The 27,372-nt window shown below is 47.3% G+C and overlaps 1 protein-coding gene across 6 annotated transcripts in view; it reads right to left on the bottom strand.

Annotated features, from left to right (window-relative positions):
• Positions 1 to 27,372, bottom strand: part of BPTF (bromodomain PHD finger transcription factor) — a 74,039-nt gene that overhangs the window by 7,098 nt on the left and 39,569 nt on the right. For 3 of the 6 annotated variants that reach the window (XM_040331871.1, XM_040331872.1, XM_040331873.1), the window contains exons 17-29: positions 26,722 to 26,842; positions 22,600 to 22,849; positions 20,374 to 20,538; positions 20,138 to 20,289; positions 18,557 to 18,686; positions 16,606 to 16,835; positions 15,190 to 15,409; positions 12,232 to 13,187; positions 10,228 to 10,310; positions 9,897 to 10,122; positions 9,171 to 9,811; positions 2,057 to 2,230; positions 1,354 to 1,546 (exon numbers count right to left, since the gene is read on the bottom strand). In XM_040331871.1, the coding sequence (XP_040187805.1) occupies positions 1,354 to 1,546; positions 2,057 to 2,230; positions 9,171 to 9,811; positions 9,897 to 10,122; positions 10,228 to 10,310; positions 12,232 to 13,187; positions 15,190 to 15,409; positions 16,606 to 16,835; positions 18,557 to 18,686; positions 20,138 to 20,289; positions 20,374 to 20,538; positions 22,600 to 22,849; positions 26,722 to 26,842 (3,541 nt within the window). The remainder of the gene's footprint in view (positions 1 to 1,353; positions 1,547 to 2,056; positions 2,231 to 9,170; positions 9,812 to 9,896; positions 10,123 to 10,227; positions 10,311 to 12,231; positions 13,188 to 15,189; positions 15,410 to 16,605; positions 16,836 to 18,556; positions 18,687 to 20,137; positions 20,290 to 20,373; positions 20,539 to 22,599; positions 22,850 to 26,721; positions 26,843 to 27,372) is intronic. The other 3 variants (XM_040331875.1, XM_040331874.1, XM_040331876.1) reach the window with 3 other exon arrangements.

The following is a 27,372-nucleotide window of genomic DNA, read 5'->3' as shown; positions in this document are numbered from 1 at the left end:
CCATGCATAGGATACGAAGAAAGGAAATGGATAGCCGCACTCCAATGACCAAAAAGGTTGTCTTTTATTCGAACGAACAGCAAGTACATCACTTCACAGGGTCACAGCAAAGGAACAGGGGAACAGCCGACGCGTTTCGCACTGGACTAGTGCTTAGTCATGATTAAGCACTAGTCCAGTGCAAAACGCGTCGGCTGTTCCCCTGTTCCTTTGCTGTGACCCTGTGAAGTGATGTACTTGCTGTTCGTTCGAATAAAAGACAACCTTTTTGGTCATTGGAGTGCGGCTATCCATTTCCTTTCTTCGTATCCCCGTTTTACTTACCTGAGCCCCGAATCTCCATGGGCGAGATCCCGCGTTGCTCCCCCCCCCCCAGCTCTTGTGGGCTCTTCATTGGATGATTGATAGCAGCGGAGCCATTGGCTCCCGCTGCAGTCAATCAAATCAGCGGCGCGCCGGGGGGCGGGGCCGTGTGATACACTCGGCAGCTATGGCTGCCGACTGTATCACACGAGAGCGCGGCCGCAAGCTAACCCCCTTGGGAGAGCGCATCCCAGAGGGGGGCTAGCTATTGTGGGGAAAAGCTGAGACAGCCACGAGGGACCCCAGAAGAGGAGGATCAGGGCCACGCTGTGCAAAACGAACTGCACGGTGGAGGCAAGTACAACATTTTTTTTTTTTTATTATTTATAAATAACAGAACATGTAAACCTTTACAAGCCCTTTAAGGTGAAAACCCTTGTGTAGTACAGCAACCCCCCCAGAGCCACACCCCCCCCCCCTTTGAGTTACCTGAACCTGATCTTTCCAGCGACGGGGACGAACACACCAGCCGGCGTCTCGGGTCCCGATTGGCCGAGCCGAACATTGACAATCACAGCCAATCGGTGACGTTCGGAAATGCAGGGAAAGGCCCGAGGACAGCACAGCTGACCTCTGCAAATCTCGGGAACAAAGTCTTTCCGAGGTTTGCCAAGGTCAGCTGAAGTGTCCTCTGGCCTTTTCGAGGCTCTCCAGCACCCCCTCTGGCCGCATGCGGTATTGCATGCCATTGAAGTCAATGCGGAACAAATTATTTTTGTTTCCATTGACTTCAATGGGGAAACTCGCTTTGATATGCGAGTGCTTTGGATTACGAGCGTTCTCCTGGAATGGATTATACTCGTAATCCGAGGTTCCACTGTATTCAACAATACAGTGGAGGGGTCCGGGGTCTTTAAGACCCCCAAATCCCATCATAAAAAGTACCTGTCCCTATTAATGTCACAAGGGATGTATACATGTTCTGGGGGAGGGTGGGGCTTTTTTTTGTATAGGTGACATTGTGGCTCCACCCAATGAAAATCAACCTACCTGCAGCGACCTCAGGAAGCGCTTCAGTCCTTCATAATCCTTATCGGTAAGCGGGCTTAGAACAGTCATGGCGTCCTCTGTGGACTGGCATTCCGGGCACACGTATTCATCGATCAAATCCGCCTCGCTCTGCAATATCCCGACGCAGCGCCCGTGGAACCAGTTCTGGCAGCGATCACAGCCAATATAAAATCTGCGCACACCAAACATAAATCAATAAAAACACAAAGCAAGCATAAAAAAAGCTACACATATTGCAGTACAGGCAGTGTGATAGGATATCTAAAGGAGCGTCTAAGGTGCAGGTAAACGGTGCCCCCTACACAAAAGCTGGATACATCTAGAGCTGCAGTACACGTAGCCAAACAGCAGAGGCCACCAAAGTCCCCAGAAGATGGAAGCCCCCCTTCCATAGCTCGTTTTCCCCAGACAGGAAGCAGATAATTAGATATGATGCTCAGAAGTTATCAGTCCAGAAAACATGCATCATATATATATAAAAAGGAAGATCCTTTACTACCAGGGGGACCTGGGGATTGGCAGGGGCCTGCGCCCCCCCCGCGACCGCTGGCAGGAAAAGGGGGGTGTAAGAGCATGCTCTGGCCAGGTTAATAAAAGGGAAGGCACGAGACAAAGCAACTACCGCACAGGAACCAGCGAGCGCTGTCTAGTTAGTGCATAAGAAGTTATCACGGGAACTCACTGTGAATCGTCATAGGGCGTCCTGCAGATACAATACAACTCCTCACTGCTGCCCTCTTGTGACCGTTTACACTCATTACAGATGTACACATCCACTTTCTTGGCTTCCGCCTCTGTGATGCCAACACAATCTCCGTGATACCAGTTAGCACAAAGCTCACAGCCAATATAGAACCTAGAACACATTCACAACACAACGACACGACACAGGTCATTGCAGAGAAGTCATCCTGGCTTGTCACAGCTACATAAAAAAATAAAAATTAAATGAGACGGGCCACAGCTAGCATGGATGGCAAATCGCTGGGGGGGGGGGGGGGGGGGGGGGGGGGGGGGTGGGGAGGCAATCATTCCTCTGAGAACACAGGGAGATGCGGGCATACATCTTTACAATGGATGGAGATGAATGACTCCTGTTCACAAGTGACACAGATCCACAATGATGCCAGAAAACACTCTGCGCTAATCTCCAAAGCTACAGAATCGCCCGGCGCCAAGTTCTCTCACAGCGCTACATAATATTAGATTATAGTATTTATCATTGAAAAACCCGGGGGGGGGGGGGGGGGTGTTTGACCTTCTGAGTAAATAGACTTAGAAACAGGGGCAAGTATTTTAGGACACTGTTGTCACACTGGCCATGCCGACAATTCTGTATGGCGTTTTAAAGTGTAATTCCAGGAATTGAGCTACTCTGTAAAAACTGCAAGCATACCATGAGGTGCCAGAGTGCCACCCAGCCCCTTCCCGCCTCCTGACTAATCACAGAAGCCTTTGTATTATGTGAACTCATTCACAAAATGCAAAGGCTTCTGTGAATGGGAGGTGGAGCATAGCTGTTCTGTGCGCTTTTCTCCTCTCACAGCCAGCCCCTTCCCTCCTCCTGCCCAATCACAGAAGCCTTTGTATAATGTGAAATCATTCAGAAAATAATAGGATTTTTGTACTCACCGTAAAATCCATTTCTCTGAGTTCATAGACGGACACAGCATCCTTGACAGTAGGGTTATGCACCTTCCTTCCAGGAGAGACTTAGGGAGAAATTTACAGCACTTAAAGCGTTAAAGCCTTTCCTAAGTGTCACTCCTCCCAGGGGGCGTGGCTCCCCAGGTATAACCCACACCCTGCTCTAGCAGCCCCAGTTTTTTTCTGCCTAACGACAGGAGAGGCAGGCACTCTCTGGAGTCCTGTACTCTGGAGTTTTTTTCTTGCGATTTTTCTTGCTTTTATTTTGTTCCTGCATTTTTGAAACCTGTGATTCTTCTAAAAACTGGGGCTGCTGAGCAGGGTGTGGGTTATACCTGGGGAGCCACGCCCCCTGGGAGGAGCGGCACTTAGGAAAGGCTTTAAGTGCTGTAAATTTCTGCCTAAGTGGTGCATAACCCTACTGTCAAAAATGCTGTGTCCGTCTATGAACGGAAGAGAAACTAAGGCTTCTGTAACATAGCTGTTCTGTGCACTTTTCTCCTCTCACAAAGGGTATCCTGCCTCACCCCTCCTCCTGCCCAATCACAGAAGCCTCTTTAGTATGTGAACTCATTCACGAAATGCAAAGGCTTCTGTGAATAGTTCTCCTCTCACAGGCAGAGTGTACCCGCCCCTCCTCCTGACCAACCACAGAAGCCTTAGTATTTTTTTGAATGAGTTCAGATAATACAAAGGCTTCTGTAAATGGAGGAAGGGAGCATAGCTGCTCTGTGTGCTTTTCTCCTCTCACAGCCAGAGTGTATCCTGCCCCTCCCCTCCTCCGACCCATTCACAGAAGCCTTTGTAGAATGTGAACTTATTCACAAAAAAACTAATGATTTTATGAACAGAAGGCGGAGACATAGCTGCTCTGCGTCCTCTCACAGCCAGAGTATACCCTGCCCCTCCTCTCCTCCTGCTGCCCAATCACAGAAGCCTTTGTAGTAGGTGAACGCATTCACAAAAAGCAAAAGCGTCAGGCGAAAGGGGGGGATATAGCTGCTCTGTGCGATTTACTGCTCTTACAGCCCAAATGTATCCTGCTCCTCCCCCCTTTCTCCTGCCCAATCACAAACATGTGTCTTCACGGTTTGCATAGTTGCTGAATTCCTGGAGTTCAGTTTTAACGGCTCATTTACATCGCAGTGAGATGTCAACATGGCTGGTTTTTTTTCTATTAAATGCACTGCATCACCACATAAGTTATAACATGTGTTGTGACGCGAACAAATTTTAATATTAATCGAAACACGGACTGGGCAGAGACGTTGTACACAATCTCACTGGTGGGCTTTTTCAGGACAGAACACTATTGTTGTCAGACTGGAAAGCCATTTAACAATAGGGAGAGCAACCTTACCTATTCACTATCTGAGATATCTGCATGTGGATATCATTATATACTGAAATTAGGGGACTGGAGCACGTAAGCTGCTATAGACCTATATGTGTAGTTTAGTGACCACAACCAGGAATCCCACCATAGACATCACTGTAGAGGAATCCCCAGCATGGCATGAGGACAGGAATGGAGACAAGCACAGCCACATGCAGGAAACACAGATACATGTGGGCTTCATTCAGATCAATGAGCTCGCTGATGTGTGTTTCCAGTACAAAAATAACATTCCTGAACCTTTACAAGACCACAACCCCTTTTGTCTGTCATTTGCCTCCTTGACCAGGTTAAGGTGTGACGCCAAAATATCTCACGAGGCACCAATCACCACCGGGGGGGGGGGGCACAAATCATACTTTGATCTGGAGACTCCATGCAGGACACAAAAAAACACAAAATGAGCCCAAACCACAACAAGAATGGGAGTGACACGCATGTCGGGGGGACACATGGAAGATTGTGTCATGGCAGACAGGATGGTGGCTCTGTCAACAAGGTGAGATCTCACTTACCTTCTCCTGTCCTAAGACATCCGTCCCTGATACAATAAGTATTAGCGGTTACACCATCAGATCAATGTGTAAATACTTATTTTACTAAGGGAGCCTGTCACCTCTTACCTGTCTGAGTCAAAGCCCCAGATCCATCACCTAAGGCTTACATCCTCCACTCCCATTGGTTGTGACCTGGCTCCACAGGCGAGTGCTGCCTTGGAACAGGAAGGACAGCCTTCAGTGATAGTTCTGGAGCTTCAGTTTAGCCAGGCGTGTAAAGATCTGACAGGTTCCCTTTATTACAAACTTCACTGGGGTGGTCAGAGGATGTGTGGTCTCTTACGTGTGCCCTGACGAGGCTTTTATGAGCTGTATGACCAATGACAACCACTCTCCCTATTAGATGAACAGGTCTCCTTAAGACAGAAATGAGGGAGGGTTCTCCCCTATGGGGTCTCTAACATAGCTAACAGAAAATAATCAACAAAAGAAGCATTTAGTTAAGCGTGAACTCCTGCGCTGTCTGAAAAGTGAGGGAGGGGGGCGGGTGGGGGAGGGGAAGAAACGAACTAAAAACTAAAATACTGCTGCAAATATAAAGGTCTACCTCGATAGACTAAAGTGAAATAAATGTGTCAAATGAAATACTTGCGCTGTAAAATATGAGGGACAGATAATGAAAATGGGGTGGTATACTACAAAGTAACTAGTGAAGATAATATTATCTAGCATATAAAGTAACAATAAATCACAAAACAACGGTCCTCAATAAAGTCCGGCACTCTGAAAAAAGTCCAGATCTGGCACAATTCTGCCGTGTATGGGTGTGTTTCATCAAAAATCAATCCAATCTCCAACGGTGCAAGTGTTGTATAAATAATAATACACAAAATACACACACTTTTAAGGAAAAACGCACGGAAGGTAGTTCTAGAGAAAGTACATATAAGACCCTTGAATCCGGAGTGTGAGTGGGATAGAGTAGTTGAGCCAACACCAAGATTACAGGTCTTGGAAGTCGTGGGCTAGGTCTTGGAAGTCGTGGGCTAACTGTTTGGTCTCCCCGAGGGTTCAGCGTGTGTGGAGATGTCTCAGCTGGTACCCTCGGGGAGACCAAACAGTTAGCCCACGACTTCCAAGACCTAGCGGGGAAAAAATAGAGGAAATATAGAGGGACCTACGAGTTCGGTGCTCGTGGAGACGAGCCTGAGATCTCTCACCTACATGTGAGTGCACTCCCACCCGTCAAGACCCCAATTAACAGCCCCCTTTGTGACGTTATTTCACCATCAGCTTTTTGTTGTCTTTTTACTTTGTTTTCTCATATGACACATTGGACGGAGATCTCTCCATTTGTGGACCATAAACATCCAGACCAGGTTGATCTGGACATATTGCGATCAACTTGAGGTGAGCAGCTGGGCCCACCAGAGGTGTATACATGTAATCTTGGTGTTGGCTCAACTACTCTATCCCACTCACACTCCGGATTCAAGGGTCTTATATGTACTTTCTCTAGAACTACCTTCCGTGCGTTTTTCCTTAAAAGTGTGTGTATTCTGTGTATTATTATTTATACAACACTTGCACCGTTGGAGATTGGATTGATTTTTGATGAAACACACCCATACACGGCAGAATTGTGCCAGATCTGGACTTTTTTCAGAGTGCCGGACTTTATTGAGGACCGTCGTTTTGTGATTTATTGTTACTTTATATGCTAGATAATATTATCTTCACTAGTTACTTTGTAGTATACCACCCCATTTTCATTATCTGTCCCTCATATTTTACAGCGCAAGTATTTCATTTGACACAAAAGAAGCATTTAGGCGTAAAAATAAAAACTAGAATACTACTAATGCACAATTAAAGTTAAATACAAGGAATTCCGCTTCCCTGTAAAAAGTGAAGGCACACTTCGAGTTAAGTCCAAGGAGGGGGGTGACTGTGTTGCAGTTGAAAGAAAATCAAGGGCGGAATGTGTTGCATTTGAAATAAATGTAATTATATATATATATATATATATATATATATATATATATATATATATATACACACATACATACATACATACCAAACGCAACATCTCCTGGGCTTACCTCTTATTTACATCTAACAGTTTTATTGATTTCCTGTGTTTCCAGGAGCCCGACGCTGATGCTTCATGTCTAAGCATCTTCAAAATTTGCGTTGGCGAAGCAGCTATGTCTACCCCTCCTCCTGCCCAATTACAGAAGCCATTGTATTATCTGTATAGGAATGATTTCTGATTATCCACTCTGATTTATTACGTTATAAATGGCAGGTGCTCATCCCCCCCCCCCCCCCCATCCCTGCCTAGGGCCTAAACACGTGGCTTCTTGCAAGCCCTGCGAAAGGGGGGCCCCTCCTGGAGAGGATATTGATTTGGGCATGTGACTGTCCGGGATCCCTTGAATGCAATCGCTTTTAAATCTCTGGTTGTGAAAGATCCATTATTTGAAGGGTAAAATATACCATCTTGAATAGAAAAATAATGCAAGATTTTTATAAATTAATGCATAAGAGGTATTTTTTTGCCTCTATTGTATGTCGTGAATAATGTTAAATGAAAATAGTAATTAACTTTTTTGATGTATTTTCTAGAACAGAAAAATAAACCCCCTGAAGACCACGAATGTAGGGGTTGAAATACATTGGGGTATTTCTGTGCATCCCATGATGCAATGTAATTTTTAATAACTGTTACCATACATTTTGTTTACCTTGATTTTATGTCATCAACTAGAGCTCATATTTTAAACTCTTTGTAACATTTGAATTTCTCTACGAAATAAAGCAACCAAATTTTGTTACAAAAATATAATTTGTGTATTTTGCTGCTTAAAAACCCTTGTGCGGAACTTTTCAATGTTTTCTGCCCAATTACAGAAGCCTTTGTAATTATGTGAACTCATTCACAAAACACAAAGGCTTCTCTAAAGGGGCAAGCAGAGGGGAGGGACAGGCATGGCAGCTGTGTCTCTCTCACATTTCCCCCTGTGTCAGTGTATGCTCTTGGCAGACCAATAAACCTGTCGGACATAAATAACGATTTGTTCAAGTGTGCCTGTACTTTTTAGTGGCTAAATCTATGGAATTCAGCTTTAAAGCCAAATGCCGGAAAACTAGCAAGTCCCTGATGTACGATGTAGTCTCCCTGAGGGTGCCTGGAAATGTATGACCTGGCCACCTTCCAAGGGTGCTTGGACATGTACGATGTAGTCTCCCTGAGGGTGCCTAGAAATGTATGACCTGGCCACCTTCCAAGGGTGCTTGGACATGTACGATGTAGTCTCCCTCAGAAAGCGCTTGGTCATGTAAGACCTGTACACCATCTGAGGGCCTCTGGATGTGTATGATGTAGTCTCCCTCAGACAGGGGCGTAGATAAGGGGGGGGGGTCAGGGGTGTTCAAATCCCACCCGAAGCATTCTGGCAAAATGCCCAGTGTCCCTGATGTTTAGCATCAGCACAGTAGGAGCAATCAGAGTTTGAGTACATCAGTCAGCCCCCCTTCTATTATGCCCAATCCCCTCAGCTCAATAAGGGATCCCCCCCTGAAAAGCATGAAATTACTGCAAGATCTCTTTGCAAAGCCTTATGGCCCCACTCTGGTGTGACATGATTTTACCGTACACCCCCCCCCCCCCCAACATAAAAATGTAAATGATGACCGAGTGACCGCCCCCCCCCCCCCCCCCCCCAGGAATTTGTGTTTATCTATGGCCCTGCCCTCAGAGAGTGCTTGGACATGTATGAACTGGCCACCTTGCGATGGCGCATGGACCTCTAAGATGTAGTCTCCCTCAAAGGGTACTTGGAAGCGTATGACCTGACCACCTTCTGAGGGTGCTTGGGCATGTATGATGTACTTTGACATGTTGGCACTGCCACTGTCTGTTCTTCAAACGAACCAGTTTAGTATGCAAAAAAACTTCCAAAGTGCAGCAAACATGAGCAGTGTAACAAGGTCATCATGTCATGCACTTACCCATTGCAGAGCCAAAACAAGATATGAAAGAGGTGCTGTTTTTACACTATGGGAGATCTGATGGATGCCCTGGAAAATGTCTGGTGCCATTCTATGACAAAATCACCCAATCAGGTTGAATATCAACCAGGTCAGGCGACTCATCTACAGGAAACTACATTGCAGACTTCTATGCAGCAGCATCATTATCATTTTTTCAATCCCGTTAAACATGAGCAAGATCCGAAGGTACAAATACTCACTTGGATTCGTCGTAGGGCGTCTTGCAGATGCAGTAGATCTTGTTGTCTTTCTTGGAATCTTTTGAGGTAGTGGAAATCATTTTCTTTTTCTTAGACTTGGAAGGAGGGGACTCTTTCTCCTCTTCTCTCCTCCTCTTATGGGCAGGTAGGCTGGTGGAGCTGGATGTTGGGGAGGTGGGGGTCGCCTTGTGGGTTGTTTGTGGAGGAGGTGAAGGTATAGGAGGAGGAGAGGGAATTTTAAGAGGAGGTGAGGGCATTTTCGGAGGAGGAGAGGGCATTTTCGGAGGAGGAGAGGGCATTTTCGGAGGCGGTGAGGACATTTTAGGAGGCGGAGAGGGCATTTTAGGAGGAGGAGAGGGCATTTTAGGAGGAGGAGAGGGCATTTTCGGAGGAGGAGAGGGCATTTTCGGAGGAGGAGAGGGCATTTTAGGTGGAGGAGAGGGCATTTTAGGAGGAAGAGATGGCATTTTAGGAGGAGGAGATGGCATTTTAGGAGGCGGTTTAGGAGGCGGTGAGGGTATTTTAGGAGGCGGTGGTGGAGGTAGCGGGGCAGCAGCTGCAGCAGCCGCAGCTGTAAGAGCCGCCGCCTGGGCTCTCTCTTTTTCCTTCTTAATCTTATTCAGGTCTTTCTTAAGTTCATCCTGAAAAACGAAATCAGAGAATTGAGAAAAAGACTAAGCGCTCCCACATCTTGAACCACCCTCTACAAGCAGAACGTCTTCTCACCTGGACCTCGATCTGCAGCTCTTTATCCATCAGCGCTCTCTTCTTCAGGATCTCGGCCTTCAGCTGCTCCTTGTGTTTGAAGAGAAGGGCGGAGAGCCGGCTGGCGTTCTGCTTGCTCTTCTTTTGCTCTACGTTCTCCTCCCGCTTCCTCTTCTTAGCCGCCTGCTTCTCCTCTTTGTCGATTTTGTCCAGTATGTATTTCATCACCTGGTTACACACGATCATCCTGGAAAGCAGACAGAAGCCGTAGAGTTACAGACTTGTAAAACAAAATAAAAAATAAAAAAAATCGACAGACATAAAAAGACAACAAGACAAGACAAATTCAAACCTCTGATTCTCCTCTCTCTCCACCGGCGTCATGATTTTCTTCTGTTTCAAGTGCTCAATGACCGCATTCTGCTTCATCACCACCTAACCGAGGAAAACAGAGAAGTCACAAGTGGCAGATTCCTACCTCGCCTGGCAGCCAGCGGGTTCATCCATGGCTTACCTGGTTTCTCGAAATGTTTTAAAATTAAATGCCCATCCCTTGCAGGTCACCATCAGCCATGCATTTTGGGGTGCTAGCGCGCCATTTGCAGTCATGTTCACAAGATAACTCAACAATAATCGCAACCCAACAAAAATCAGCTCCTCTACCACTTTAATTGTTTTTCTTAATTTTATTATTTTTAACATTTTACATTTAACAGCTTCCGGACCAGCCGCTGCAGTTATACTGTGGTAGGATGGGCCCCCCCTTCGCGGGCCGTCAAAGTTGTACGTCGGCTCTTTAAGGCGCCTCCAGCGGCGTGCCTGAAGCCGGTGCCATTGCCCGGCGGTCACTATGACCGATGGGCACCCGCGATTGCTCGTTACAGAGCGAGAACGGGGATGCGTGTAAACACACAAATCCCAGTACTCTCAGGGGCGAGGAGACTGATTTTGTGGCTATACTATGTATGAACGCCAATCAATCTATACCCCTAGTAAGTCCCATCCACCCTTCAGTTAGAACACATTAAGGAACACATTTAACCCCTTGATCGCCCCCTAGTGTTAACACCTTCCCTGCCAGTGACATTTTTACAGTAATCAGGGCATTTTTATAGCATTTTTTGTCCGCCATAATGTCGCAGTTTCAATAAAAAAAAAATAAAAAAAAATAATTCACAGATTGCCACCATTAGGCCTCATTCACACGACGGATCGTTCGGGTCCGCCTGTCAGTTTTGACGGCGGACCTGAACGGCCGCTCCATGCATCCCTATGGAGCGTCGGATGTCAGCGGAGACATGTCCGCTGACATCCGACCCTACCCGATCCGCTAAAAACAGACGTATGGGGGGCACGTCCCCATCCGTCCATGCGGATCGGATCGGGTAAGATCTGATGAAAAACGGACATGCTGTCCGTTTTCATCAGATCGCTCCATAGGAGGCAGCGGTGCCCGACAAGCCCCTCCCCGCTCAGTGAGCAGAGAGGAGCTTGTCATCCCTCAGCTCGGCAGAGATCTGCGGACTGATCTCCCGCTATGCTGGCGGACTCCGGAGGAATAGAGTCCGCCTCGTGTCAATGGGGCCTAACTAGTAAAAAAACAAATAATAAAAATGCCATAAATCTATCCCCTAGTTTGTAGACGCTATAACTTTTACGCAAACCAATCAATAAACCCTTATTGCGATTTTTTTTTACCAAAAATATGTAGAAGAATACATATCGGCCTAAATGTGTTTGTTTTTTAATTGGGATATTATAGCTAAAGTAACAGATAGTGTTTTTTTCCCCCAAATTGTCGCTCTTATTTTGTTTATTGCGCAACAAATTTAAAACGCAGAGGTGATCAAATACCACCAAAAGAAAGCTCTATTTGTGGGGAAAAAGGGAAGTCAATTTTATATGGGTACAGCGTCTCACGATCGCGCAATCACCAGTTAAAGTGACGCAGTGCCGTATCGCAGAAAATGGCCCGGCATTGGGCGGCCAAATCTTCCGGGGGCTAGTGATTAATCACAATCTGATGAGCGCAGGCATTTTTGGGATCACATAATAAGCAAGAGGGTGAATAGGGTGCGTCGAATCTCCCGAAACATGTTAACCCAGGTCTCTAGTAAAACTGAACAAACAATGATTGGACTATGTAACCATTGGTGTGGCACCCTTACTGCTTCTAACATATTTGGACTTCTCTCAAGATTTTGTGGACTTGTTTGTCCCTGTTGCAGATTTTTCAGCAGTAAAAAAAAAAAAAACCCAAAAGAGGTTCTTATACTTCCTAGGAGTATATAAAACTAGAAAACCAAGTTTTTGGTTGACACAGGCTTGAAGCATCCTCCAAATCAAGTGCACCCACCTGCTTCTGGATGATGTCGCTCTGGTTGGTGCCCTGCAGACTCTGCTCACGTTTCACCTCCAGTTTCTTCTTCAGCTGTTGCTGCTCCTGGATCTGTTTTATCCTCTGCAGATGCTCCTGAACGCTGGAAGCCTGCACGGTCACCACATTCTGAATCTGGTGGGACTGCGTGGTCCCGGCCTGCTGGATCTGGAGGGGCAGCTGTAGTTTGATCTGCTGGGCGAGGCCTCCTTGTTGGAGCTGGGCGAGGCCTCCTTGTTGGAGCTGGGCCACCACTTGTGACGGAAGGTGGGAGAGGACCTGGACCTGTTGGTGGAGCTGCGGCATTGTGATAACCTGGGTCTGGGTGGGCTGGATCTGCAGTTGGGCCCGTGACGGCGATTGCACCGTCACCTGACCGGCTTGCTGCATGATAGACTGAGGTCTCGACTGGGCTTGGATGGGCTGTTGCTGAGGAAGCTGGGACTGGATGTGGAAAGAAGCGGGCAGGGCCATCTGGATCGAGGCCTGGCTGACTGCGGGGGACAAAGTCTGAACCGAAGGTCGACTCATAAGCTGAGTCTGGCCTTGTAAGGAAGTTTGAGGCTGCATTTGGACAGCGACTTGCGGCAAGCAAACCTGAGAAGGGACTTGAGCAGGTAAAGTCTTTGCTTCTGCTGACACCAAGGTCTGGACAGAAGCGGCTGGCTGCTGTGCCTCCGATACTGGCTGTGCAGTGCCGGCTGGCACCTGGAGATGATCCTTTGGCTGGCTGTCCACAGAAGTGACAGAAGACTGTAGATGAGATGTTTGCAGTTGCTGAGGTGTGACCTGAGGAAAGGGCTGTGACTGGGGAGGAATCGCGGCCTGATCTGAAGATGGAGCCGATGATTGGGATGGAGCAAGTGGAGGCGGAGCTGGCTGGGTACCCTGAGCCACACCCTGACCTGTAGATGTCTGCAATGGGGCTGCCGACACTGTAAGGGTTAAAGAATGTAAAGAAAGACTATATCACACCATAAAGGAGGAGAAACTTCAATGATATACATGAATAAAACATCTTATACATTAACACATCATTACCTTCAAGTGTTTCTAAAGCCTTAAAGTGGTTGTAAACCCACTATTTGGACTTTTACCTACAGGTAAGCCTACAACAAGGCTTACCTGTAGGTAAGGAGAATATCTCCTAAACCTGCACGGTTTAGGAGATATTACCCCCGCAATGCGGGCGGCGCATGCGCAGGGGGGACTCCACGGCTGAAGGACCGGCATCGCCGGACCCTGCCGATTTTAAATCTCCCGCGCGCACGCGCGGGAGTGACGTCATCGCCGCTCCAGCCAATCACAGCGCTGGAGCGGCGATACCCGGAAGACACGCCGGAGCAAGATGACATCCTGCTCGGCGTGGACCAGGTAAGTGGTACACACCTCGTTCCGAGGTAAGTATTTCATAATAGGCTAGTATGCGGTGCATACTAGCCTATTATGCCTTTTGCATTGCAGGTTTGGGGGAAAAAAAAAAAGTTTATGCGGTTTACAACCGCTTTAAGGTTTTTCACCTTAACCACTTGATATACGTTGGCAGAATGGCACGGCTGCGCAAAGCAACGTACCTGTACGTTGCTCTGAATCTGCCTTCATGTCACTTGTAGCCCACCCCCCCCCACAGTTAGAATCACTCCCTAGGACATACTTTACTCCCTTCCTCGCCCCCTAGTGTTTAAACCCTTGCCTGCCAGTGTCATTTAATGGACATTGTATATCAAAGCAAATTTTCCCATAAGAAATAATGGAAACTCAAATGATTCGTTCCGCAACCATTTATTCATAAGTCCTTCAGGCCCAGATTCTCAAAGGACTTACGACGTTTGCGTTAGGCTTTTCCCGGCGTAAAGTTGCCCCTGCTATATGAGGCGCAGCCAATGTTAAGTATGGCCGTCGTTCCCGCGTTGAAATTTTAAAAAGTTCAGTCGTTTGCGTAAGTCGTCTGTGAATGGGGCTGGACGTCCCTTACGTTCACGTCTAAACCAATGACGTCCTTGCGACGTCATTTGGAGCAATGCACACTGGGATATTTTACGGACGGCGCATGCCAGTTGTAAGTTGCATGTAAGTTGCGGAGGCGTAACGCAAAGCAGATACGTTACGCCCGCACAATTTTGCGCGGCTGTATGTGAATCTGCCCCCCAGTTTATAGTCCATATAAAAAGATTATAGCAATGTGAAGCCATGGAAGCAAAATCCAACAGGAGCTACAGAGTATAAGGGCCCTTTCACACGGGGCGGATCAGTAATGATCTGCCTCCGTGTGTCTGTAAGCTCAGCGGGGATCACTCCGTATATGCCCGCTGAGCCGGCGGCTGACAGGGCGGTCCCTGCACACTGTGCAGGTGCACAGTGTGCAGGGACCGCTTTTCTCCGCTCTCCCCTATGGGGGGATCGGATGAACACATACCGTGTGTCCGTGTTCATCCGATGACGGAAGAAAAAATAGGACATTCTTCCGTCTGCAAAATCTTCAAGATCTTTGCGGAGGCGGGTGATTATGGGTGTCAGCGGATATTCATCCGCTGACACCCGCAATCACATAGGGACCAATGTATGTCCCTTTTTCATCCGCACGTCTGAGAGGGCCCTAAAAGAGGGGAGAGGCGCCTCTAAGTGTAGCAATATGTTGCTAAAATGTTGTACCTTCATTAAATGTAACCATATTGCTACACTTAGAGGCTTCTCTCTTCTCTTTTATACTCGGTTGTGAAGCTACTCCTATATCAAGACATCGCTTGTATATCAAGTCAAAATTGATTAAAAAATTTGCCCGTCTTGCAAAACGCTCTCAGAAAAAGTTACTCTGAAACCAAGGTTTTACATACCAAAAGACAAGCAATAAGCCAATCTTCTCTTTTACTGCCCCCTAGTGGTATCAAAGCACAGAGGCCGTAGCCGAAATACAAGACCATTTCCCCATGCACGTACCTGCGGTGGAAGGGGTTGATGTCACTGTGGTTGTAACAGTCGTGGTGCCCGGTGGAAGCGGCGTGAACAGGAACCTCTGTATGGTGCCATTTGGCATTGCGGCCTGCATTAACTGCTGCCCTGGAGAGGGAATAACCGTCACTCCCTGTGGAATGAGCTGCAGCTGCCCGGTGGTCTGGCCCTGACCCTGAACCACAACAGTCAAGCTCTGGTTTCCACCCTAAAAAAAAAAAAACATAGAACAGCGTGAGACTAAAAGAGAAGGCCATACCGCATATCACAAATGAAGAGCTAGTGCAACACCCTGAAAACAGGGACAAAAGTGGCATTAAAGCAGAGGTCCACCCAAAAATGTAACTTCCGCTTTTTGGAATCTCCCCCCAACCCCCCGGTGTCACATTTGGCACCTTTCAGGGGGGAGGAGGGAGCAGATACCTGTGAAATCCAGGAATTTGCTCCCACTTCTGGGAATAGGTCACCACTGTGACCTATGCCACGTCCAGTGCCCATTCGCCGCCGCCCCCCCCCCCCCCTTCTGGAGAAACACAGGTCCCAGGAGACAGCAGGGACCAGTGGGATCGTGCAGCGCTACTTGTGCATGCGCAGTAGGGAACCAGGAAGTGAAGCCGCAAGGATTCCCATACCGAAGATGGTGGCGCCTCCACCCGAGAGCCAGATCGGCTTTGGGTGCCGTCATCGCAGGCGCTCTGCACAGGTAAGTGTCCTAATATTAAAAAAGTCAGCAGCTGCAATATTTGTTCCTTTATTTTTTCCGGCGGAACTCCGCTTTAAGTGAATACAGGAGGGGGGGGGATTTACTAAAGCTAGAGCACACAGACTCTGGTGCAGCTGCGCACATTAACCAATCAGCTTCTTTTTTATTATTTTGCAGAATCATACTTGGCTCTTGATCACTGAGCTGTGGAAGCGGCCGGCTCAGCCTCTCAGCAGCTTGCTGAGAGGCTGAGCCAGGTGCCGGTCCAGGCATGTGGGCGGATCCTGACTCCGCGGTCGCGATCTTGGACCGGGGCTCGGTGACGTCAGCAGACAGTTGACTTCAAGTTTACAAAAGTGCAGGCGGATCCCAACTATACGGTCACGTTCTTGCCGGAGCCTGGACCGGGTTCTGTGACGTCAGCCAATAGCAGGCTGAAGCCCGCTGTCAGCTGAAAACTGGTTACAGGATTGCAGAATGAACTGCACACCTTTGATCCGGAGGAGTACAGCCAAACCAGCTTTCCGCATACTACTTGGTTACTATGCACAGTTGCACCAGTTTTAGTATAGCTTTCCCCCCCCCACTCTGGTGTCTGCTCTTAAGTCACATTAGGTTTCTTTTACCCTCATGCCAAGCTCTCTTCACCCCTTCGAAGAACCATTAGGATGTTATAAATGCTGCAGCCCCCCCCCCTTTACCTGTTGCTGGGTAAGCTGGGTCAGCTGTGCCATGGTCAGTTTGACCTGCCCGTGTTGCAGCGGTCGGACAGCCTGCGGGGTCGTTGCCTGCGGGGTCGTTGCCTGTGGCTGAGCCTGCTGCACCGGCGTGCCAACCTTCTGCCCTATACTGGAAACTGCGGTCCCAATGGGCATAGTGGTGGTGACGGGTTGCCCTCGGATGATCTGGGTCACCACTTGCTGGGGTTGACCTGAAAAAAAAGAAAAGAGGGAAAATGAAGGTTACGACTGCATATCTAGTCAAGTGTTAAGAGGAACCAAAATGAGGGAGGAGTTTTAAAGTTCTACCACTTTTTTTTTTTAAATACTTTTAAATCTACATTTTAAAAAGCACGGCCAATTAAAGAGGTTGCTTGTGCGCGCGAGCCGCCGGTTACGACACGGGGCTCTGAAGAATTGGCACGGGTGGCTGCATGTACAGTAAATATCTCCTAAACAGCGCACATCTAGGAGCCATTTATATTTCCTTATAGGGTAAGCCTGATTATAGGTTATGCTTGAAAGTTAACTTCCACTTCAAGCGATTTGGTAACCGGTCACAACGAAAATAAATGGTTCCGAATTTTTTTTTTTTTTTAATAGTCTAATAAACATTTTCCTCTTGCAACCGCTGAATGTCGACGGGGGGGGGAAAGGAGGAGAAGTCAGATTTTAGAGGTTGCAGGAGGAAAATGAAGAGGATCAGTGCCTTTATGTGCCGCACCTCCTGTTCAAGTGTAAAAAAAAAAAAAGTCAGGCATGGAGCAAAGAGCGAGGTTACCATTGTGACCCCCGACGCTACACCAGTGGCTATATGTGGTAATAACACGTCTCAACCATGGAGTTTTACAAAATGTAAACAAGATCTTAGCATTCTGAGCCCCCTATAAGGCTGCTTTCACACTGATGCGCTGAGGTTTACCTGCGCCGTGGGTGCAACAAAGTGCGCCTGCAGATTTTCTGTCAGGTTAGCTACGCTTTGCCATAGATTATTATATCTTGCGGGTGTGGTGCACTTTCTGAAAGCGCACCAAAACTCCTGCATTCAGTGTTTCAGTGCACTTTCACAAAGGACGAAACACGCAGGGTATAATAGAAGTGCGTTTGAGGTCGGGGGCCACATCAGAGGGCTCTGAGGTCCACATGTGGCCCACAGGTTGAGCACCCCTGATCTACATGTAATCCTGATCATGTTATCAATATATGTTCATGTTTAAAAGGGGTTGTAGTAAAGGTACATGTTTTTTCATCTTAATGCATTCTATGCATGAAGGTGAAAAACATCTGAGCATTAGTGGCCACCCCGAACCCCCCCCCCCCCCCCCGTTTACTTACCTGACCTCTTTGAAAGTCCCGCACCGTGAACGTGCTGGCTTCTCGGTCGGCTTTTCGGCTCATTTATTGGTTGATTGAAAGCAGCGCAGCCATTGGCTTGCACTGCTGTCAATCATATCCAGTGACACGGCGCGCTGGGGGGGGTGGGGTCGAGTGATACAGTGAGCAGGTATAGCCGCCGGCTGTATCACAGGATCGCACCTGCAAAAACTAACCCCCATGCGAGAGAGAGCTTGCATGAAGGTGGAAAGTTCTTGCTGGGAGGAGCCGAGACAGCCACAGAGGGACCCCAGAAGACCAGGTTTAGGGGCACTCTGTGCAAAACAAGCTGCACAGTGGAAGTATAACATGTTTGCCATTTAAAAAAAATAAAAAATTCTCTTTAGTGTTCCCTTAAAGCATTAAAATACCTTTGTATATAATATAAAAGAGCAAGCTAAACACAGATTTGCTCATTACAAGCAAGGCTCCTTCCTCAGTAATGCAGCACTGTGGTTATTTACTGTTCCTCCTCAGCGCACAGATATGCTTCGCTCTCCTTCTGCTGCTGACCTAACCAAAAAAACAAAAACTTCACAAACCACGTGAGAGCATTTACCAGACTGGATGATTCCTTGCTGTACCACCAGTGGAGTCCTCATGATCGGTTTCCCAACAGTGGACTGCTGTAAAGTAGGCGTCCTGATCACGGTCATCCCGGCTCTGATCTGGGTCCCTGTGGTGATCACCTGCAAAATAACAAGACTTAGCATAGGTCCGACATGTGCATGTCTCTTCTCAACAAACAGAGGTAAGGGGTACCAAGGAGTATCGGTGTGGCCGAATGGTTGCCGGTCAGGCATGGAAGACCCTTGTTAGTAAGGAACAAAATATAAAAGAAATACAGAGCAGGAATACAGGGGTACAGGCCTATCGATGGAACAACTTCCACAATCCAACAGGTAGAGAATATAGAGGAAAAGAGAAATTTTCCGGCACACCACCACAGAGGTAGTTTCTTTAATGTCTCTTCACAATCAGGAGAGCAAGACAGGATCAAACTTGTTGGTGTTTCACATTCAAATCACATTTATTCATGAAGAAGCATGGGATTTGAGTGTGAAACGCGTCAGTTTGTCCAGTCTTGCTCTCCCGATTGTGAAGACATTCGCCACTTGCTTACCGGGCACTTGCACCCCCTTCCTGCCTAGACCAAATTTTCAATTTTCCGTGCTGTCGCACTTTGAATGACAATTGCACAATCATTTAGCACTGTACCCAAATGACATTTTTCAAATTTTTTTCACACTTTATTTGGGTGGAATTTAATCACCAGGGGGGGGGGGTTTAACCACTTAAGGACCGCCTCCTGCACATTTACATCGGCAGAATGGCGCGGCTGGGCACATGCATGTACGTCCTGTGCTAGTACCCAGCCGCGACCCGGTCCGAAGCAATGGGACCCGCGGACCAGATCGCCGCTGGAGTCCCGCGATCGCTCCCCGGAACTGAAGAACGGGGAGAGCCGTATGTAAACACGGCTTCCCCGTTCTTCACTGTGGCGGCTGCATCGATCGTGTGATCCCTTTTATAGGGATTCACAATCAATGACATCTACAGCCACATCCCCCTACAGTTGTAAACACACATGAGGTCACACATAACCCCTTCAGGGCCCCCTTGTGGTTAACTCCCAAACTGCAAATGTAATTTTCACAGTAATCAGTGCATTTTTATAGCATTTTTTGCTTTGAAAATGACAATGGTCCCAAAAATGTGTCAAAATTGTCCGTAGTGTCCGCCATAATGTTGCAGTCACAAAAAAAAAAAAAAAAAAAAATCGCTGATCACCGCCATTCGTAGTAAAATAAAAAAATTATTAATAAAAATGCAATAAAACTATCACCTATTTTGTAAACGCTATAAATTTTGCGCAAACCAACCGATAAACGCTTATGGAGATTATTTTTACCAAAAATAGGTAGAAGAACACGTATCGGCCTAAACTGAGGAAAAAATGTTCTTTTATATATTTTTTGGGGATATTTATTATAGCAAAAAGTTAAAAATATTGCATTTTTTTCAAAAATGTAGCTCTATTTTTGTTTTTCTTACACTGAGTCTGGGGTACCTCTCTCACTTTCAGTGGCTGGAGATGGGGGGACCTTTTGTTACTTTGCCGTATGAATTAATGAAGTACCTGCTGTGTGGTGGCCGTGGTCACTGCGGTCGCCAGGCTGTTGGGGCGGATGGAAACGGTTGCCGTCCGTGGCTGGAAAGTGGTAAAGGTCTGCTGTCCGGCTGTGCTGGTTGGAATGATCCCCAGTACCTTCTGCTGTACCTGAACCATCCCTGAGAGACATGAAAGGAGATCTGTTAGCATGATTAATACACAATGGAGGGAAGACAATTTATTCAGCCACATCGGACCCTTACCTCCCTGCGTGGAGGGCACATTTAGGGTGACGAGCTTACTGTTGGTAGGCAGAGGCAGCTTGGTGAGCACTTTCCCGGCCACAGTCACGGGGCTCCCAGTGATCTGGAACGTTTGGCCAGAGGTGGTGGTGATAGAGGAGGTGGATGACACATCAGTGCTTGAGGCTAGAAGACAGCGGGGGGTGCGGATAAGGACATCTGTCCGGGTGGGTTCCAGATATCAACTAAAACCAAAATCTCAAAGCCTCTTTCACACTGGACACCCGGGAAGGCGACACCTATATTTAAAACGCAGCAGCTCCCGGTGTCACTCCTGGATACTCACTCAACTGTGAATAACCATCAACACAACTGAGGCTCTTCCTGCGCTCTCCCCTCTAAATCCCATTGCATGAAGCGTGTTAAAGTGGATGGAACTTACGCTTTTCAGATCCCCCACCCCTCTCCGGTATCACATTTGGCACCTTTCAAAGGGGGGGGGGGGGATACCTGTCCAATCCAGGCATTTGCTCCCAGGAGACACACTGGTTCCAGAAGACAGCAGGGACCAGTGAGGACGAACAGTGCGACTTGTGCATGCGCAGGAGGGAACCCAGGCTGTGAAGCCACAACACTTCACTTCCTGATTCCCTTACCGAAAATGGCAGCGCCTCCACCGGAGAGCCGAGGGACACTGTGTCTGAGGAGTGAGCATGCACTGTGCGGGGAACATGGTAGAGGAGAAGCCAGAAGTGCTGGTGGGGGACCCAAGAAGAAGAGGATTGGGCTTGCTCTGTGCAAAACCCAGAGAAGTATAACATGCATTTGTTATGTTAATATAGAAAAAAAAACAAAGCTTTAATATTGCTTTAAAAAAAAAAAAAAGAGTGCAGACCCTACGAGAGTCTGTTTGGGCGTCCATGCAGCGGATGTACGGAGGATACTGGTAACAGACGGTACTTAAAGGAGACACAGAGATGCCAAGCCCTAGTGACTTACACTGCCTTGAAAAAGTATTCATACCCCTGAAGTTTCCCACATCTTCTCATGTTACAACCAAAAACATAAAAGTATTTTATTGAAATTTTATGTGATAGACCAGGGGTCTCCGAAACTTCTCAAACAAAGGGCCAGTTTATTGTCCTTTAGACTTTAGGAGGGCCGAAGTGTGGCCAGCGGGGGGAAAAAAATGTCCCGGGCCCAGCATTGGTGATAATAAATATGGCCTCAGAGTTTGCAGCGAGTAGGATAAGGAGTAGTGCCCCTATTAGTAGGAGTAATTGTATCCCATCATTGGTATTAGTTAAAGAATTTGTGCCCCCTTGTTGGCGTCAGTGAGAAGAATAGTGCCTCATTATCAGTGGGAGAAATTAAGCCCCAAGGGCCGGATAAAGGCTAGCAAAGGGCCATATCTGGCCCTCGGGCCGCAGTTTGGAGACCCCTGTGATAGACCAACACAAAGTGTCACATAATTGTGAGGTGGAAAGAAAATGATAAATTATACAAATAAATGTGTGAAAAGTGTGGGGGGGGGGGGGCATTTGTATGGCGCCCCCCGGAGTCAATACTTTGTAGAACCCTCTTTCTCTACAATTACAGCTGCAAGTCTTTTTGGGGACGTCTCTACCAGGGCCTTGGCCTTCATGATGCGGTTTGTTCACTAAGGTTCTCTAACAAACCTCTGAGGGCTTCCCAGAACAGCTGTATTTATACTGAGATTAAATTACACACAGGTGGACTCCATTTACTGATTAGGTGACTTCTGAAGGCAATTGGTTCCTCTAGATCAGGGATAAGCAATTAGCGGACCTCTAGATGTTGCCAAACTACAAGTCCCATGAGGCATAGCGAGACTGACAGCATCAAGCATGACACCCAGAGGCAGAGGCATGATGGGACTTGTAGTTTGGCAACAGCTGGAGGTCCGCAAATTGCTTATCCCTGCTCTAGATTTTAGTTTGGGGTATCAGAGTAAAGGGGGCTGAATACAAATGCCCCCCCCCCCCCTCACACTTTTCACATATTTATTTGTATCATTTATAATTGTCCTTCCACTTCACAATCATGTGACACTTTGTGTTGGTCTATCACATAAAATCCCAATAAAATACATGTTTTTGGCTGTAATGTGACAAAATATGGAAAATTTCAAGGGGTATGAATACTTTTTCAAGGCACTGTATGTGCTGCTCCTTGAGACTTGCAGCACTCCTTACCAAAAAAAAAAAAAAACATTGCCACACTCACCCGTCGTCTGTCCTTGCTTGACCCATGTTGCAAACGTCTGGTGGAAATTCTTGCCCTGCTGGAAAGACACGGCAGGAGACCCGACCTTCGTGGTGAGCACCATCTTCGTCCCGGGAGTCACCGGGTTGGCGATGGAACTCATGACAACTTTGTGGGCCGTGGACAGCGGGGAGACGGCGCTGCTTATCGTGGCGGTTGTGGCGATGGTGGCGCCGCTCGACGGCTGCTGTTTCTGCTGCTCCAGACGTTTCTGAAGGAGAAAAATTGTTCCGAGTCAGAAGGAAGTCTTACATTTACACGGTCCACTCAATACCCATTACAGAGGATTTTTATTATTTTTTTTAAATCTGATTTTTTTAAATTAAATTTTTCATCACAAAAACAAGATTCTTCCAACTTGCAGTGTTAATTTAGTCAACTAAAATGACTACAATTTTTAAACGACTAAATGAATACTATTTTAGTCGACTAAAACAATTGCGATGACTAAAATACAACTCAAATGGCATTTTAGTCTTAAGACTCAAAACTAAATCGAAATTCACTGCCAAAATGAACACTGCTTCCGAGTCACAAAACTATTGGACAACCGACTAGGACTAACCCCACTAAGGGGAGTCGCCAAGCGACACCCCTTAGTTCTTTCTACCATTCACAACCCCCAGTCCTGGCACACAATACATTGCGTGCCCTATTAAATGCCGGTATTTCCAAATTAAATATTTTTTTTTTTTTTTTAACCACTTGACCACTGGGCACGAAAACCCCCTTAATCACCAGACCAATTTTCAGCTTTCGGTGCTCTCACAATTTGAATGACAATTACTCAGTCATACAACATTGTACCCATCTGAAATTTTTGTCCTTTTTTTCCCACAAATAGAGCTTTCTTTTGGTGGTATTTGATCACCTCTGCGGTTTTTATTTTTTGCGCTATAAAAGAAAAAAGACTGAAAATTCTGTAAAAAAAAAAAAAAAAATCTAGTTTCTGTCATATTAGCAGGTTATTTCTCACACACAGCATATGCATACTACAAATTACACCCCAAAACACATTCTGCTATTCCTCCCGAGTATAGCGATACCACACGTGTGCGACTTTTACACAGCGTGGCCACATAGAGAGGCCCAACATGCAGGGAGCACCATCCGGCGTTCTGGAGCACCCAGGCCAATTTTAACATTTCTCTCCTACATGTAAAAATCATCATTTATTTGCTAAAAAATTACATAGAAACCCAAAACATTATATATGCTTTTTTTTCAAAGACCCTAGAGAATACAATGGCGGTTGTTGCAACTTTTTATCTTGCACGGTATTTTCGCAGCAATTTTTTGAACGCATGTTTTTAAAAAAAAAACAGTTTTGTGCTTAAAAAAAAACAAAACAGTAAAGTTAGCCCAATGTTTTTGCATAATATGAAAGATGAAGTTACGCCGAGTAAATAGATACCCAACATGTCACCCTTCAAAATTGCACACGCTCGTGAAATTGCGCCAAACGTTGCTACTTAAAAATCCCCATAGGCGACGTATTGCAAGGTATTGGAGTATTGAGGGTATTGCGGAGTATTGGGGGGGTATTGCAGAGTATGGGGGGGTATTGCAGAGTATGGGGGGGTATTGCAGAGTATGGGGGGGTATTGCAGAGTATGGGGGGTATTGCAGAGTATGGGGGGTATTGCAGAGTATGGGGGGGGGTATTGCAGAGTATGGGGGGGTATTGCAGAGTATGGGGGGGTATTGCAGAGTATGGGGGGGGTATTGCAGAGTATGGGGGGGGTATTGCAGAGTATGGGGGGGGGGGGTATTGCAGAGTATGGGGGGGGGGGTATTGCAGAGTATGGGGGGGGTATTGCAGAGTATGGGTGGGTATTGCAGAGTATGGGGGGGTGGGTATTGCAGAGTATGGGGGGGTGGGTATTGCAGAGTATGGGGGGTGGGTATTGCAGAGTATGGGGTGGGGTATTGCAGAGTATTGCACTCATCATTGCACTCATCATTATTTTTATTTTGCAGAGTATTGCGCAGGGATGGCTGGATCTGTGACTGCAATTGTCACAGATCCAGCCCACAGTGCGGCAGCTGCTGCTGCCGCCCGATCCCCCCCCCTCCCTCTCCTCTCACACTGTACCGAACGGTACAGAGAGGAGAGGGAGGAACCGGCGTCATTACATGACGCTGGTTTGTTTACAAGTGATCGCGCCGTCCAATTGGACGGTGCGATCACGTGGTAAGGAGCCGCTTCCATTGGCTCCTTACCGCGATCCGTGTTGCTGCGGGTCCCGTGGACCCGCCGAGCGCCGGTGATCGCGTGTGCGCGCCCGCTCGGGCGCGCAATTGGGACTCTCTGGGAGGACGTATATTGACGCCCTCCTAGAGTTAGGGAACCGCCTTGTAGCCGTATTTCGGCTATAGGGCGGTTACCAAGTAGTTAACCACTTGTCGACCAGCCCCCGGCACGGTGCCGCAAATCAGCGTAGGTGTACGTCGGCTCCTTTACCACTTGCCGACCAGCAGCCAACGTTTTACAGCGGCAGGTCGTCAAGATCCTGCGAAACGTCGTAGCTGTACATAGGTCCCTTTAACCACTTAAGCCCCGGACCATATTGCTGCCTAAAGACCCAAGGTGTTTTTACAGTTTGGGACTGCGTCGCTTTAACAGACAATTGCGCGGTCGTGCAACGTGGCTCCCAAACAAAATTGGCGTCCTTTTTTCCCCACAAATAGAGCTTTCTTTTGGTGGTATTTGATCACCTCGGCGGTTTTTATTTTTTGCGCTATAAACAAAAATAGAGCGACAATTTTGAAAAAAATGCAATATTTTTTACTTTTTGCTATAATAAATATCCCCCAAAAACATATATAAAAATTTTTTTTCCTCAGTTTAGGCCGATACGTATTCTTCTACCTATTTTTGGTAAAAAAAAAAATCGCAATAAGCGTTTATCGATTGGTTTGCGCAAAATTTATAGCGTTTACAAATTAGGGGATAGTTTTATTGCATTTTTATTCATTTTTTTTTTTTTTTACTACTACTAATGGCGGCGATCAGCGATTTTTTTCGTGACTGCGACATTATGGCGGACACTTCGGACAATTTTGACACATTTTTGGGATTTTTTGTCATTTTCACAGCAAAAAATGCATTTAAATTGCATTCTTTATTGTGAAAATGACAGTTGCAGTTTGGGAGTTAACCACAGGTGGCGCTGTAGGATTTGGTGTACACTGTGTGTGTGTTTACAACAGTAAGGGGGTGTGGCTGTAGGAATGACGTCATCGATCGTGTCTTCCCTATAAAGGGAATGACGCGATCGATGCGCCGACACAGTGAAGCACGGGGAAGCCGTGTTTACATACGACTCTCCCCGTTCTTCAGCTTCGGGGAGCGATCGCGACGGAGCGGCTATAAACAAATAGCCGCGCCGTCGTCCCGGATCGCTCCCCGAGGGGACCCGACCGCTGCAAGTCGCGGGGGGGGGGTCCCGATCGGACCCCCCACCCACGTCTAGGCAGGGACGTACAGGTACGCCAATGTGCCTGTACGTGCCATTCTGCCGACGTATATGTACATGCGGTGGTCGGGAAGTGGTTAAGCAGGGGTGCTGATTGCTCGTGACCGGCGGTTGCAATGACCACCCGCATCGAGCGATCGCGGGCACAAGAGGCAGAACAGGGACGTGTGTGTGTGTATGTATATATAAAACACACACATCCCAGTTCTGTGAGGAGATGCAGATCGCGAGTTCCTACAAGCTGGGAACCACGATCTGTCATCTCCTCTAGTGAGTCCCCCCCCCCCCCAGTTAGAACACACATTAGGGAACACAGTTAACCCATTGATCGCCCCCCCCTAGTGTTAACCCCTTCCCTGCCAGTGACATTTACACATTAATGACTGCATTTTTATAGCACTGATCGCTGTATAAATGACCATGGTACCAAAAATGTGTCAAAAGTGTCCACCATGTCGCAGTCCCGATAAAAAACGCAGATTAATGTTTACACAGAGTTGATTTTTTAGAAGCGCAATTTGTCTTTTAAATTTTGTGAACAGATCACCATTAGGCCTGTGTTAGAAATCAGAGTTCATGCTTTCCATATATCCCTGTATAGCACCTGCTGGGCTGAGAGCCGCTGCTGCTTCAACTGAGATTCCATATGAGTCTTGCCATCTTCACCCTTCTTCAGGTCCGAACCCTTCCCCTGGTCACCAGACTGGCCCTTCTCCTTCTCCACCCTGGAACGGTGAACACAAAAAAGGGACAATTTTATGGTGGGCATCTATCAGGCAGCTATGGTCAGGTAGTTATGGTGGACAGCGGATAGTTATGGTGGACAGCGGATAGTTATGGTGGACAGCGGATAGTTATGGTGGACAGCGGATAGTTATGGTGGGCATCTATCAGGCAATTATGGTCGGGTAGTTATGGTGGGCATCTATCAGGCAGCTATGGTCAGGTAGTTATGGTGGGCATCAGGTAGTTATGGTGGGCATCAGGCAGCTATGGTCAGGTAGTTATGGTGGGCATCTATCAGGCAGTTATGGTCAGGTAATAATGGTGGGCATTAGGTAATTATGGTGGACAGCGGATAGTTGTGGTGGGCATCGGGTAGCTGTGGTGGGCATCTATCAGGCAGCTATAGTCAGGTAGTTATGGTGGGCATCTATCAGGCAGCTATAGTCAGGTAGTTATGGTGGGCATCAGGTAGTTATGGTGGGCATCTATCAGGCAGCTACGGTCAGGTAGTTATGGTGGGCATCAGGTA

Source organism: Rana temporaria, chromosome 12 (assembly GCF_905171775.1).
Source record: "Rana temporaria chromosome 12, aRanTem1.1, whole genome shotgun sequence".
In the NCBI taxonomy this organism is placed as follows: domain Eukaryota; kingdom Metazoa; phylum Chordata; class Amphibia; order Anura; family Ranidae; genus Rana; species Rana temporaria.
The sequence above is the reverse complement of the archived record's forward strand: the minus strand, read 5'-3'. Positions and strand labels throughout refer to the sequence as shown.